The 14474-nt window shown below is 43.7% G+C and overlaps 1 protein-coding gene across 5 annotated transcripts in view; it reads left to right on the forward strand.

Annotated features, from left to right (window-relative positions):
- UBR3 (ubiquitin protein ligase E3 component n-recognin 3) overlaps positions 1-14474 on the forward strand; it is a 2710065-nt gene that overhangs the window by 123196 nt on the left and 2572395 nt on the right. For 4 of the 5 annotated variants that reach the window (XM_069616176.1, XM_069616178.1, XM_069616180.1 and 1 more), the window contains exon 3: positions 13566-13724. In XM_069616176.1, coding sequence (XP_069472277.1) covers positions 13566-13724 — 159 coding nt within the window. The remainder of the gene's footprint in view (positions 1-13565; positions 13725-14474) is intronic. The other variant, XM_069616177.1, reaches the window with a different exon arrangement.

Genomic DNA, 14474 nt, shown 5'->3' on the forward strand with positions numbered 1-14474 from the left:
AGTTAGGCCTTCTCCCAACCTTATTTTAATTTGAATAAAAATGTGTAGCCCAAACTTCACTAAATTGTCTGTGTTTGCTTCACGATGTCTTCATAGTATGCTGCTGCTTTGACATTGATGCCCTGTGGCTGAAAGTTAATTTCCTTGAGTAATTAGAAGAGGTTCCTCAAAATGCAATTCTAATGCACCATTTTAGCATCTAGATTGAGTATCGCTAGTGGGCTGTTAATGAAAAGTTGCTTGAGTTCTGTCTTTTTGTTCTCCCTTTTCCTCTATGTCCCCTATTGAAGCTGGCCTGGTCCTTGTCGATCACATGTTGCAAGTTAATTTCCCGATGGGACAGATACAATTTTATAATGCGTGTTCAGCAAGGAAATCGGGCGGATGCTGCTGCATGGTTTCAGATTGCTTCCTTTTTTTTGTGTGAAGATGACCGTTCGCGCCATGGGCATCATATGAAACTAGATCAGAAAACCATCAGTCCCATCGAGTGATTCCTCAGCTTCCATTCCTAAATTGAATTTCTGATTTCTTCCATTGTGACCATGCATTCCAGCTCATTTGCTTTATCATCCTCCGGCGAGGTAGACTACGTTTGTTGAGGAAGGAGTAGATGGCTAAACATCAGTGGAGTTCGATTAATCACTTTTTTGCCATATGATAAGGAGAACTGGGAATTTGACACTTAGAATTTATAGTTACTGGGCACTAAGCTTCAACAGCTTAATTTACTGAACAAAAATTTGTTTCAAATCATCTGGAAAATCCAAATGAGCTCACACCTGATGTTGCCTTCAGAAATGGCAATTGATATATACAGTATTGATTTTTTTTATTGTTTTTGAAAACATGATTCCCCCAAAACATGTCGCACCTCAATTTAATTTTAATTACCAACATGATTGAATCATCCAATGCACTTTATTGATTATGCACAAATGGAATGGGAAATTAAACCTTTTTTCAAGTATTTTGACTATTCCAACCGTAAGAGCAGACCTCAAAAGGTGTGCATAGAATTGAGGTGGGAAGTCACTTTTTATGTCTGGCCCCTTGCTTTAAACTACATTTTTCCCTTGATAAGACCGCGGATATTGGACAACCATGACCTTCTCGTTCTGAAAGCATTCAAGGTCCCAGTGTTGCGTTCCTCTTCGTAGAGCGAATTATGGAAGATTTGGAGTTCATTGACTATCTCTTGGTCATTGAGTAGTAGCTTTCCCACAGTGTCTTGTTCTCTATTGTACTGCTCTTTTGTTTTTAGTAATAGATGCACCAAAGGGTGTCTGCATTTCTCTCGAGTTTCTATATCTGTTCCATACAGAATAACGCAAAACTGTACCTTTTGTAGTACAGTGCTTGTTGATTTGATACTTTAAAATGCTCATTTGGGGAGATTTGCAGCCCTTTTTTTTCTTTTAGGTCCCTAGTTTGTTCCTTTCAGAATTGTGAAAAACGATGTGCAGTGAACATGCAGGAAGACATTGAGGGCCAGCCATTCTTTAAAAACCTTGTTCACTGGCCCTAGATTACGGGCTATAAACTCCCTGGTGTCACTTCTGCAACTGTTAATTAAATGAGGCATATGCTGTGTTGAGAAAAAGATTGCCATCTTGTGCTTTTTATCAAGTAGGTTAGTCGGGTTGGTAGTCGAACGATGTGCAGTGAACATGCAGGAAGACATTGAGGGCCAGCCATTCTTTAAAAACCTTGTTCACTGGCCCTAGATTACGGGCTATAAACTCCCTGGTGTCACTTCTGCAACTGTTAATTAAATGAGGCATATGCTGTGTTGAGAAAAAGATTGCCATCTTGTGCTTTTTATCAAGTAGGTTAGTCGGGTTGGTAGTCGTGGACAGTGGAACATGGTTTGTTTGGTAGATTGATATTGCCCGTCTTGGAGCTCTTCATGTCCACAGTCAGGTTTTTTAATTTTATTTAAATTTGTATAGTCTAATTTGCTCTGAAGCGAACATAGCATTACTGGGCAGCATGTAGCTGTGTTTTCTTGCTAGCTCCGCTGGGACTGAGGCCTCTGAAGAAAATACTGCTCAGCCTTCATCCCTGATCATGGTCTTGGCTACTGCATTGACTGGGGAAAGCAATGGTGTTTCAGCTCTGAGGGTCCCTGCTTCCTGAGATTGCCGAATGATACTCCAATCCATCTGTTGATCGGCACCTTTGCGCAGATCTAAGTGGAGGGAGCGCTCAGTGATTGAGTGCGGCAAGTAATGTATTGTCCACTGATATCCACCCCGGTGGAATTGCTGGCGGGCCAAAGGTGATTGTGGGCTCTATTTGCTATACCATATCGGGCAAGCTTGTGAACCCCCCCCCCCCCGCCCCCCGCCACCCTGCATCAGTTGCATCTTCCGCCTGGTGGCCATAATCCCTGGTCACCATGAGCTGCCAACTGAGTGTCTGTGTGATCTACAGCACAGGTACCGGGTCCTGGCTTTTGTGGAGTAGACACGTGGGTGAAGAGTTGACTGTGTGGGGGTCCTGATGCTCCAGTTGGCTTCCTCCCAACACACCGTCTGTGGTTGCATCTGGATGCACGGCGAAGGCTGATTCTTGCAAAGCATCAGCAGCCCTTTCATCTTGTGGGAGCCTCTGGCATTGTTTGAATGTATTCTTTACCCAATACTTGAGAAACGGGCCTCTTTCTCAGATAGGATCTAGTATGAAAGTGTCATGGGAGGATACCCTGAGTAACTGCTATGTCTGGTGATGACTGGAAGAGTGGTGACCCTTAGCAGCAAAGAGTACTTCAAGGAAGCTCGGCAGCTCTGATTACACGGTCTAAGTTGTTGTGGGAGTTAAAGCCTGGCAAAATCCTAATATTCTGCAAAGCCCCCCACGCCTGGAAAATTCTGGGTGACTCGCACAGTTGATGGGAATGGGGGGTGGTCACTCCACCTTGTGTGATTACAAGCCCAGTGATTCCTGGGTTGCTGATCCTGGCATCCTCCAGACGGACTGCCAACCTCAACTGAAGCTCACCTCTGAAACAACTTGCAGCTACACCCAATGTAGCAATTGAACCAAGGGCTCTGCATTCTGAACTAGGGACCCCTTTTGATCTGCGTTCTCTTGCCCCTCTTTTGTGAAACCTGAGATGTTATGAAGTCATCATAGAGCTATTCATAGGGCACTTGTGGGCTGGGTTTATAAGGGGATGGATGAGCAGCCCTCTGGACTTGATAAGCAGTCGAAAGTGAAAAGGTTGCAAGAGGTTATAACCCTGATGCCTTCTCAGGATGATTAAAAAAGGCAGACTGTTATGAGGCCCCTTCCTCATCTGAAGCATTGAATACATCAATGGCCAAGAATGACTGCTTGACAATTAAAAAGCTGATACATGAGAGCATTGCAAAACTTGCCCTGACAGTCATGGCTGGACAAGCAAGTGCTGGAAGCTGAGAGCAGAATCAAAGAGGTGATAAAATTGTGTATAAAAACAAAGCTACGACTAATGTGGTGGCGGTCCTGGAATCCCTACACCACACCTGTAACAACCAACTGGAAGATTGTTTGCGGGAAAGTAACATTTCCATTAGAGGATACCACAAATGCTCTGTACCCTGAAGTTGAAGGTTTTATTCAAAGCCATGTCTGGTAGTTTACTAAAAGTCATGCAGGAAGCTGAAATTATACTGGACAAAACGGTTTTTTCATCACTCGGACAACGAGACTGTATCCCAGATGTCCTACTAAAAGAGTCCACTTTCTCTGAACAAACGAAAAGATAATAGAATTGACCCAGAAGACTAAATATATCCTGTCCAGAGACACTGGCATTACTGACTGCTCTGAATGTATAGCTCTCTGAAAAGCCAAAGTTCGAAAAAGGGACATCGACCGGGTTTGACTGTAATACTATCCCTAGTATGACGTACCCTGTATCCATGATCCCTCTCGTGTCGAGGTACCTCCTATAATTTTTTTTTCCGCCATCGTGGATAGTTGTATTCTCGCGTACTCTGTAGCAAAAACTACTTTTTTGAATAAATTCTATCCAAATATCATTTGCTGATTAGCTATCAACGCACTTCGTCTGAATTCCAACACCTGTTCCGAACACGATAAAGGCGTCCGCTCCGATGTTGGGATTCGGCCTACATCAGGCTTCGGCCTATCAGTAGGGACAGTGGGGGGGACTGATCCTTTTTGTTTGAGAGAATGCCTGCCCCTACTGTCTGTGTCCGCCTTCCACTATGGAACATAGTACATTTAAATTATGTCCCAAATGCATTCGAAAATTTCTGTGGAAAGACACACACAGGGTATGTAAACACTGCCTTCCACGTGACCACTCGGAGTCCCACTGCACATCGTGCAAACTCTTTAGGCCCAAGACTCTTAAAGAGCGCCAAACAAAGTGGTGGCCAGCACACGCCATGATGTCGGATTCGGAGACCCCTGCGGGAATCTTCAATCGGATCAAGAAGCCCGAGGCAGCCGAAACTCCAATTCGGAGCTCAGACATTGGCAGAATGTACCAGTTCCTACATGCCTGTCCCCAGCATGGAAAGGCAGTCCCAGCGCGCTGCTATGAGGAAGGCCTCTGGTGACGATGGCGTACACACACTCACAACTACACATAAACGCACACCCCAAAGCCGTTCCTCTGCAGACCCGTCAGCGGAAGGCTGCACGACGGCGGTAGACTTCTCTCGACCTACCAGTCCACGGACAACTAAGCCTCCTGTGGTTCTGCCTCTGCACCTACCACAAAGTGTTTGCTAAGAAACTCTGGGGAAGAGCATGCATAAACACTGCTCGACGTCTGAGGTGAAAACGCTGATGCAGCTGCCGAAAAAAAACATAATTCTCATTCCCCAACAGAAAACCACCAAAAAGAGTGCCATGTTCGTAGTAAAAACACCCCTGAAGCCTCTGAGGACTATGAGGAAGGGTCTTCATCTTTGTCTGCATCCCTTCACAAAAAGCCCCCTAGGGAAAGCCCCAAGGATACCCCATGGGCAGAGTGTCCTACAGAATACCCAATGGATACCTCCAGGGTAATCCCTGAGGCGGCAAAGGTCCCCCAGCAGAAACTCCATTTAGTGCAGCTTGGACTCGAGCAAAATTTGAAGACACCATGGGGAAGATGTCCTTTTTTGTAGACTTCATGAGTAAATTGCCCACACCACAGAATACTGTGGAGCAACGTCCAGGGGCAGTGGGACCTACTCAAGCCCATCACCTCCCCGCCCCCCTCGCCCATACCTCATCATACATTCATGCCTAAGGAGGCATCACAAGGTTCTCAGAAGGGTGTCCTGCAGTCAGACCAAGCTGACGAGGACATTTAGGTGGTTGACCAGGATGACTCCAACTATTATGGCGAAGACACCTATCGGCAAGACCAGGATGACACGGATCTTATCTTTACAGATCCAGCTGACGCCTCAGCAGTCGACAGCGGCCATACCTCGCCTATAGCCGATCAACATATTTATAATAAGCTGCTTAAGAAGGCAGATCACCATCCGACTCTCTTTATATCAGAGGACATGTGAAGCTGGATTCTCTGGTCGTTACTACCAGAAAGAGAGCTGGTGTTCCACTCTCCACCTCCTGAAGCACCCCCGAACAAGGAATACAAATGACTGTACAGGCTAGGCAAGCGTATCACTACTTCTGGTGCCTTCATGACCAGAATAGCCAACAATGCTACTCTACTTTCCAGCTATAACAGCACCCATTGGGATGATGTTGCAAAACATCTGGACTCCCTGCCAGAACCTGCATAATCACACCATCTCAAACTGGCCACACAGGGTAAACTGGTGTCTCAGAATATCGTAAAGAATGTTGTAGACTCAGCTGACAAGTCAGGGAGAGTCATCGCTAAAGTAACGCTCCTAAAGAGGCATTCCTGGCTTGAAGAGTCAAGCTTCAATCCAGAAACACAGGCAGCCCTCATCAACATACCTATCGAATAGGCGGTCCTGTTTGGTAAAGCCTTGATGACCAGCTGGAAACCACGAAGAAAGAACACGAGACCATCAAAACATTAGGTCAAATATCTAATAAACCATACATACAAAAGGGAGCATTCAACACGCACCAGAATCTACGTACACAGGGATTCAGCAGACCAAGCCAATCCAGCGGGCGTACCTCTGGGGCCTCCTTCTACAGCCCTCTGGGTAAATCGTCCTACCAACACCAGCAGCAAGGGTTTCGCTGTGAAAAAGGACGAGGCAAATTTGCAGGCCTCTACAGTACAGCAAACCCTGCCTCCAAATGATGGGCCGATCCAGGTTCCCTCCCATGCATCCCCAGTCAGAGGTTGCATAACAGTATTTGCCCAGCAATGGGAGGGAATAACTTCTGACCTCTGGGTACTCGACACAGTGGCCAAGGGGTACTCCATGGAGTTCCTAGAAACACCACCACCATTCACCTCGAATACACAAAATATCTGCAGAACGCTTCAACATCCTGCATCGAACTAGTGCCAATCTTGGAACAAAATCAAGGTATTTATGCAATGTACTTGCTTGTTCCAAAGAAGAATCCAACAATGCGCCCAGTGCTGGACCCGTGACCTGCAAAAACGGATGTCAACCCCTTGAAATTCAGGATGACAACTTTGTGGTCATCTCACTATTAAAACTAGGGGATTACATTGCAACATTGGACATGAAAGATGCATACTTTCATATTTCAATGTTGCCTCCGCACAAAAAGTACCTAAGAATCACATTTAGAGACAAGCACTACCAATTTAAAGTGCTACTATTCGTCATTGCATCAGCACCCATGGTGTTCACAAAGGTCCTAGCAGTGGTAGCCGCCCACTTGCAAAGGCAGTCCATTCCAGTGTACCCTTACATAGACGACTAGCTAATACCGGGGACACACCTCAGACGTGCCTACAAAGCACACAACAAATGATCAATCTGTTGTTCCAATTGGGTTTTTCCATAAACGTCTAGTGCCCAGCCAAGTAAAGCAATTTCTGGGGGCACTAATCAAAACAAGGGACTGGCTAGTCTTCCCCTTCACAGAGATGGTTCAAATGGCTTTGGGGAGAGTTTTCTAACCATGATTAAGGCCAACTACCAGAACCCATCGCAAAGGGTTATCAATAAACGGTCACGTATCTGAGCCCATTAAAGTCCAAAGGGGTACGAAACAGGGATGCCCCCTGCCTCCCTTGCTCTAAGCTATTTACTTAGAGCCACTTTTGGAAGCAATAAGAGCAAATGGGGAGATTGAGGGGATAACATTCGAGAGAAGGGTTCATAAAATAGCCGCTTTTGCGGACGACATGCTATGGACTCTGAGGGACCCGGAGGGCTCCCTGAGAGCAATGGAGAGAGAGACTAAATACTTGGGTTGGTAGCTGGGTTAAAAATAAATCCCCAAAAAACTGAAACACTGAACCTCACAATACCAAGAGACTGAGGAGGTGCTCAAGGGCAGTCTTCCATATAAATGGGTCGAGAAGTACATGATTTATGTGGGTATGAAGCTAGCTAAAACAGTGGAGGTACTATTTGTGGTCATCTACACGCCCTTGCTAGAAGTATTTATAAAAATGGTAATTCTTCCACAGTTGTTGTATTACTTTGACTCTCCCTATCCAAGTCCCAACCTACTTTTTTCAAACAGTCCAAAAACATACATGAAGATTTATTTGGAATTACAAAAAACCAAGAATAGCCAGGAAGGTGATGATGATGTCGAGAAATGGGGGGGGGGGGTGAGATGGGGGAACCGAACCTGAAAATATACTCCAGGGCAGCTCAGATAAGGGTACTGAGGGACTGGTTGAAAGATGATCGGGGAAAAATATGGAGGGCAATGGACGGGGCAGTAAAAGGGGACAATATCAAAAGGGTATTGTGGAAACCGAAGGGAGACGGGCCCAAAATAATGTATTACAATAAGATACTGACAGTGGGAGGCGATTCCTGGGCTGAATTGGTAAGGCATGCCCAAATTACATTTTCGTCACCATTTACCCCAATTTTTGATAATCCAAGTTTTACCCCAGGCCATGGGGAAAGGGACTTTGGGGCATGGTGGGGGGGGGGTTGCCTAAAGATGCGGGACATGTTGAGGGGAACATATATTCATTAATTCTCCCAATGCAAGGAGGACTTTGGTCTGGAAGAGTCAGAGAGATAACGATACTTCCAGATAAGACATTGGGTCATGCAGTCCTCTATCAAAGGGGCAACAACCCGCAGTTTCACCCCCTTTGAGAAATATCTAACATCTGATTCTGGAGATAAACATATATTGGGGACAATTTATGCATTAATCAAACAAGGGGAGGTACCAGGGTAAAGGAAATGCATGACGCTTTGGGAGGGGGGGGGGCTAACCACCGGCCAAGAGATTGAAGCAAGAGATTGGCAGCAGGTGTGGGCTAATATACCAAAGTTAACAAAATACCTACAAATCCAAGCTATATGGATAACCTTTGTTACAATGGCATTTAACCCCAGAGAAATTACATACATTTTATCCCTTGGTGTCGAATCTCTGCTGGAGACGATGCAGAAAGGTAGGGACCTGGAACCTCATCTGGTGGGAATGTCCTCACATCCAGGAATATTGGAAGGTAAAGGGGAAGCACAAGGTAAGGGAAGAGGCAATAGAGGTCTGTCTATACTGGCGCTGGAGGGACAATTGCAAGACGTATCATCCAGAGCAGAACACAAAATATTTGTGATCTTGATGATGGCAGGGGTGCCGGGGGTGGCGCGAAAATGGAAAGCCAAAAGGCCCTCAAACCGAATATGATTTGGTGGGAAAAGTTTGGAATTTTGCTTTATTGCAATAGGCTACTTATTCTTTGCAAGGTGATCAGCAAGGTTTTTGGGCGGACTGGTCACAGATCATGGGCTTTCTTCAAAAAGGGGCAAGGGGGAACTGGTGCCCGAGGAGGAGCCTGTTATTAAGCCTGGTGGAATTAACCAGGTTAATTGCTATCGGGAGGTTATGACTCAATGGACTATAAAAAGAAGCTTCTCCATTGATGGTGGGACACTCTGGGGGGTGGAGATTGGGGCGCGGATTTGCATGGGCTTGTGGGGGGGTAGTAGAATACAATTGTTGGTAAAAGTTGTGACAATGTTAATAAAGTTATATGGAAAACAAAAATGGCAACCGCAGTATTCGCAGAAGCAGTACGGGAGAGAACTGTGGGAGAGAAGACTGGCACATTCATGCGGCGGCTCACAAATGCAGACCCCGGCGTGGCATGAAGGAAGGAGAGAAGCTACAGACTTAGCTGAAGGACTGCAGGAGCACTGGAAGGCACAACAGAGGTCCTGGAGGCACGGCCGTGCCAGGAAGCCGCGTTCTCCGGTCCAAGCTACAGAAGGAAGCCAGCGAGTAACTGCAGAGCTGCAGGAAACTCTGAAGAGACGTCTGCAACATGTAAGAAGCTGTTCCAGGGAGGAAGCTTCACTGCAGAGGCACACCATAAGTCAGAGGCACTACAAACTACAGGTGAGTCGGCCCAGAACCATTGGGGACCCCTGGGCGTACCGACAAGCAAGCAAACAAATTGTGTGAAATTGATGTTTTGTACTTTATTCAAGGAAAAATCCAAACACAGACAAAACCTAATGTTGAGTCAATATTTAAAAGGAGGAAGATTTGAATTCCCGCCAGAAAAGGCACAGCAATGAAACTTGAATACATACACATGCATGAGATGTCAATGTGGGGGAGAGCTAAAGCAAGTGTTACCCTGAGCAAATACATTGGACAAAACAAAGTAGAGACTGATGCAACATATTGAAAATAACAAGGGAAACTAATAAGGAGGTCCAAGTAAAGAGAAAGCACCAGTCAGTTGACATTTGGGAGCATGATACCTGGCAGGGAAGTATACCAAGAGGCCCATGACATTTGAAACTGTAAAAAGTTTGAAACTGTATAAAGAACCTTAACATTTGGGGTAGATACATGGCAGGGAAGTATACTTGGTGAGCCATCAGAGTTATAAAGAAAAGTTTTACAGTGATACAAAATACCTGGCAAGAAGTATACCGGGGAATTTGAAAAGTACATGAAAAAAGTTCTAATATGTAAATGCAACAACCAAACCTTTACGTTTACAGAACAAGAAACCCCATGAATCCAATATAAAGAAATTGTTGTTCAAGAGAAATACTTAAGTTACAAGATATTGTTGGAGGTTATTGAAAATATTATGTGAACAAGTACTTTTGAGCCTCAAGGAATTGTTGGATAATGAGACACTTGTGTAATACAATGAAACTTTTGTTTGAAAGAGACACGTTGCCTTCCTAACACTTCTGCCATCTTGCTAAAAATCCAGGGGAGGCAAACCATCCTTTAGATTCGAGGATTTCTGTCTGTTTTTATTTTGAACGCTTTTCACTAAATATATGTCAGACATTTCTTTGCTCTCTTAGTTGTTTGTTTCTAGTGTGAGGGTCAGGTTACAATATTTTTAACCGAAGGACGGTTTCTAAGTTACTAACTACTTGCCACAGACTGATTATTCGTTTCTTGGGTAGGGAACCTCAATCTTAAGGAAGGGGCTAGAGAGGTGTTTTTCCAACCCATTTCTTTTAGATAAAATGATTAATAATGAGAAAATTACAACTTTGTGTCCGCCTCTCATTGCAGACCCCTTGCAATATGGATGAATATTTGCATAACTACAGTCTTTGCCCAGGTTCGAGACATGCAACTCAAAACACATATTGTCCTCTCCTGCCAGGTCGGGTCTTTGTTGGAGGGAGAAGTTCAGTGGCAGTGCCTGGCACTCCAAGGAATTTAACTGGAAGTTGCTGCATGATAAATGACATCTTGGGCTGCAGTATTTGCAACATCCAATGCCTCTTTCTGATGAATAACATTTCAAGGGGGGCGAAAAGAGACTCCCTTTTGACTACAGGTTATTGTTAAAGCTTTAGGGGACCACTAGATGGAGTTTCCCAAGGCTGTGGGCCAAAGCTGAACCTCCAACAAAGCTGGTATGACTAATGAATATGAGCTCTATTATACTGCATTTTGGTACTATTCCATTTGAAGCCCATATTTACAACACACTGCCACTGACTGTGCTGGGTTGTTGTGTCCTCCAAGAGTTTAAACACTAGGCTGGTTCGACCTGTCGTACATCAGCACAGTTGTAAGTCCTTGGAGACTGGGCCTTCCATACTTGTAATTAAGTTGCATGTGAAAAGTTTGGGTGAAAAGGGAGGTGGGAGAGAACAGTGAAATCTATAAAATGGATTAAGAAGGTGAATTTGCTTTGTTGTTGTGAATATGTACATTTTGTTTTGATTGCTCAATAAGCATAGTTACATATAAAAAAAGTTCTGTAAATAAGCAATCTGGCAGTACACCTCAGATCACTATGACCACACAAAACCAATGTGTCAAACTCACTTTGGGCCTATTCACAGAAGCGTTTTATAATGGTAAAACCCCATTGGAAAACGCCCTGTGAATAAGGGCTACAGACAATGGGTTATTCCAAATATACACTCCTCCCTCTGTTTCCACTATCACTCCTTAGCGGCATAGATACTGACAAAAGGGAAGGAGTCTGTGTAAATTGTTTTATGGTGCTTGGAGTGAATGCAGGTGCATGATGATGCTGAGAGAATGTTGGTGTGCTTGTGAGAATGTTTGGGTGTGAAAACTGTCGTGAAGGTTCCAGAAGTTAGCAGCTGGAAAAGCTAGCCTGGGTGATGGGACCCAGTGGTTCACTGTATCAGCTTAACCTGTAATCAGAATAAAGCTTAGAGAAAGTGTCTAACTCTAGAGACACTCCCGTCCCCTGCACACCCATATACTGAAAACCAGTCAAAGAAATGGTAACACATTTTGTAATTTTAAATTGGTTTACTTATGTGTTTCACAAATTGATAGACTAAAATTAAGTGTACATTACAATTGCATTATAATTGAAAACAAAAATCAAGATTCAGTAGCCCCTACACCTTTCGGGGTATAACTTGATTATGTGGTTATTCAAAGCTCAATGCGTTTCGGGGAGTAACCCCCCTATTCAGGAGCAAATCATTCTGAAAGGATATATATAAAGAAACAGTCAAAATTTTGTTCACTTTGCGATTCACACCGTTTAACAGGTTAGAATGATATCTATACAACATTGTTGAGATACATTGGCATTCACTCCTTGGTGGGTATTAATGCTTATTCAGAAATCTTCTAGCAATAGACAATGCTATATTCTCAATATAAACCCATGTATAGCTCTTCTATTAATTTAGTGAGGGCAGAAAAGCTCAATTTCCTCTACTAATTCGGTAACGCGTTTGTTTTATACATTGCCATTCACTCTGAGACCGGTAGTTATTGGAACAGTTGACCATATTGAAGTGTCATTATTTGAATAGTGAGTCCTCTATTCTCACCATGGATAAAAAGTATTACAAAATGTTAATTAGTTTCAATAGTTTCAGCTTGATTCACATTTCAATACATCACTTTATCTAGATTAGATGGTCAGTGTGGTTATAGTACCTGGAGTCCCAAGGGACCGGCATCGGGTTGAAAAGATATGCTGGAGGGTGTTAGCTTGCAAGGTAACTGGTCAAGGCACGCTTCCTGTATGTTTCCTCGAGTGTGTATCTATTATTCCCTAGAGTTCTCCGAATTCAGACACTCCTATAGTAAAGCCTTCTCAGATTAGCGCAATGAATAGTAAATGTAGACCTCTTTCAATATAAATGGCTAAGACACACTCACCAAGGAGAGGACTTTCGTAGGAAATCTCAGCCTAGATACTTTCTCTTTACTGTATGTTGGTCAGACCCTGTGTGGGAGTCTGCCTTCCTCCCCAGCGCCCAAGTTTTGTTATTACTCTTGTATGAAGATACTTGATTTATATTACACTGGTGTGCTCATATAGACATTTGCATTGACCAGAATAAAGCTTACCTGAGGAACCTTACAGATGTGTCATAGGAATCTGTTACATTAGTTGAGTGTTGGTTACCCTACCATAGACACCTACTCATTGCCCCATTGAACTTAAGCATTTGCTAGTTGTCTCAGTAGCTGATAACTGAGCTTGGGTAACCGCTTGGAGTTGGTGGGTGGAAGGAGAGTGGCAGAGTTTTCAGAGGCATCCCTGGAGAAGGCGAGCATATGTAGTGTTGGCTACCTATGTTTTTTTGTACCACACAGTGGCAATAGTTGCCCAGTGGCTGGTAATAGACACAGCCTAAAGTCTAATAGTAGGAGTTTCATTGTGATTTATCTTAATGTACAATGAATTTGACTATGTTCATAATGTTCTGTACACAGTATTCCATTATGTCTGCATGCTCACAACCCCCCCATTTTAGTCGTATGGATACTTCTAATGTAAATGCACTTTATGATTTTACAACTGAGGAATACACTCTTCAAGATTAAATTGGGTGCTGTAGTTTGACAAAGTTAGTAATATGAACGCGTATGCAGATTGGCCATCCTGCTGTTACTTGTAATTGCCTCAGTTTGCATTGGGTACTTTCCCATTTGGTTGCCTACCCTTTTGTGGAATGTATTTCACTTTTGTTATATTTGTTTGTTTATAGCAGCAGATGCACCTATTGAAAGGGATTTAAACAAAATTCTTCAGACACTGGATCCCCATATTTCATTTCTAGAAGACTTGACCAAAATGGGAGCAGCAATGAGGTCCGTACTAACCCAGGTATTGACAAACCAACAGTTCTACAAAGAACTTTCCTCTGGTGAGTAAAACATTTTGAATTGGATTGCTTTTAAGTGCAGTTGAACACTACAGTTTATTCTGCATTACACAGAATTCTATTTTTATTAATTCAGATATGTACTACTGCAAAATCCATTGTTTACCCCATTTTAAACCAGTCATTCAGTGTTTATGTAAAATGATTTTGTTATTGTGTGTTTTGTTTATCATCAGTTAGGCATATGTACTACTTAATAGGGGGTCCTTTTCCTCAAACATATGCTAGCCCCATACACCTTTTTTAAAACTTTTTATTGAATTATTTGAATACAACAATGTTTGCAATTATTAGCGCATGTTACAGGAGGACATTGGGGGGTCCACCACCTTCATTTCAACTTTTACTTCTGTCAGGTTCTCTGTTGGGCTTTTATCTTACCCCAAAATAAACCTGAACATCAAACCTATAACTTCTAATCGCCCTGTTTCAGTTTCCCCCTTATCTCCCTTCTGTTCCCTCCCTCTCACCTCCCTCACCCAGGTGTGCAGTCCAGTGTTATCTCTTCAATGAGCATAGTAAAATACATTTGGAGTCAGCTAATCGATTGTCTGATGGTTGGGTTCTTTCTCAGCACATCGGGTTGCGCTATTATGGGTAGCTTCGCAAGGGGCGCACCTCCCACTTCACTAGGTACTCCTCTGTGGCTTACATCTCTCGCTCCCTCTTCATTCAGTAAGGTCTGGCCTGGTATTGTACTCGTTTAGAAAAAGGGCCCATTCAATTGCTCTG

Source organism: Ambystoma mexicanum, chromosome 9 (assembly GCF_040938575.1).
Source record: "Ambystoma mexicanum isolate Mex_15411 chromosome 9, UKY_AmexF1_1, whole genome shotgun sequence".
NCBI lineage: Eukaryota > Metazoa > Chordata > Amphibia > Caudata > Ambystomatidae > Ambystoma > Ambystoma mexicanum.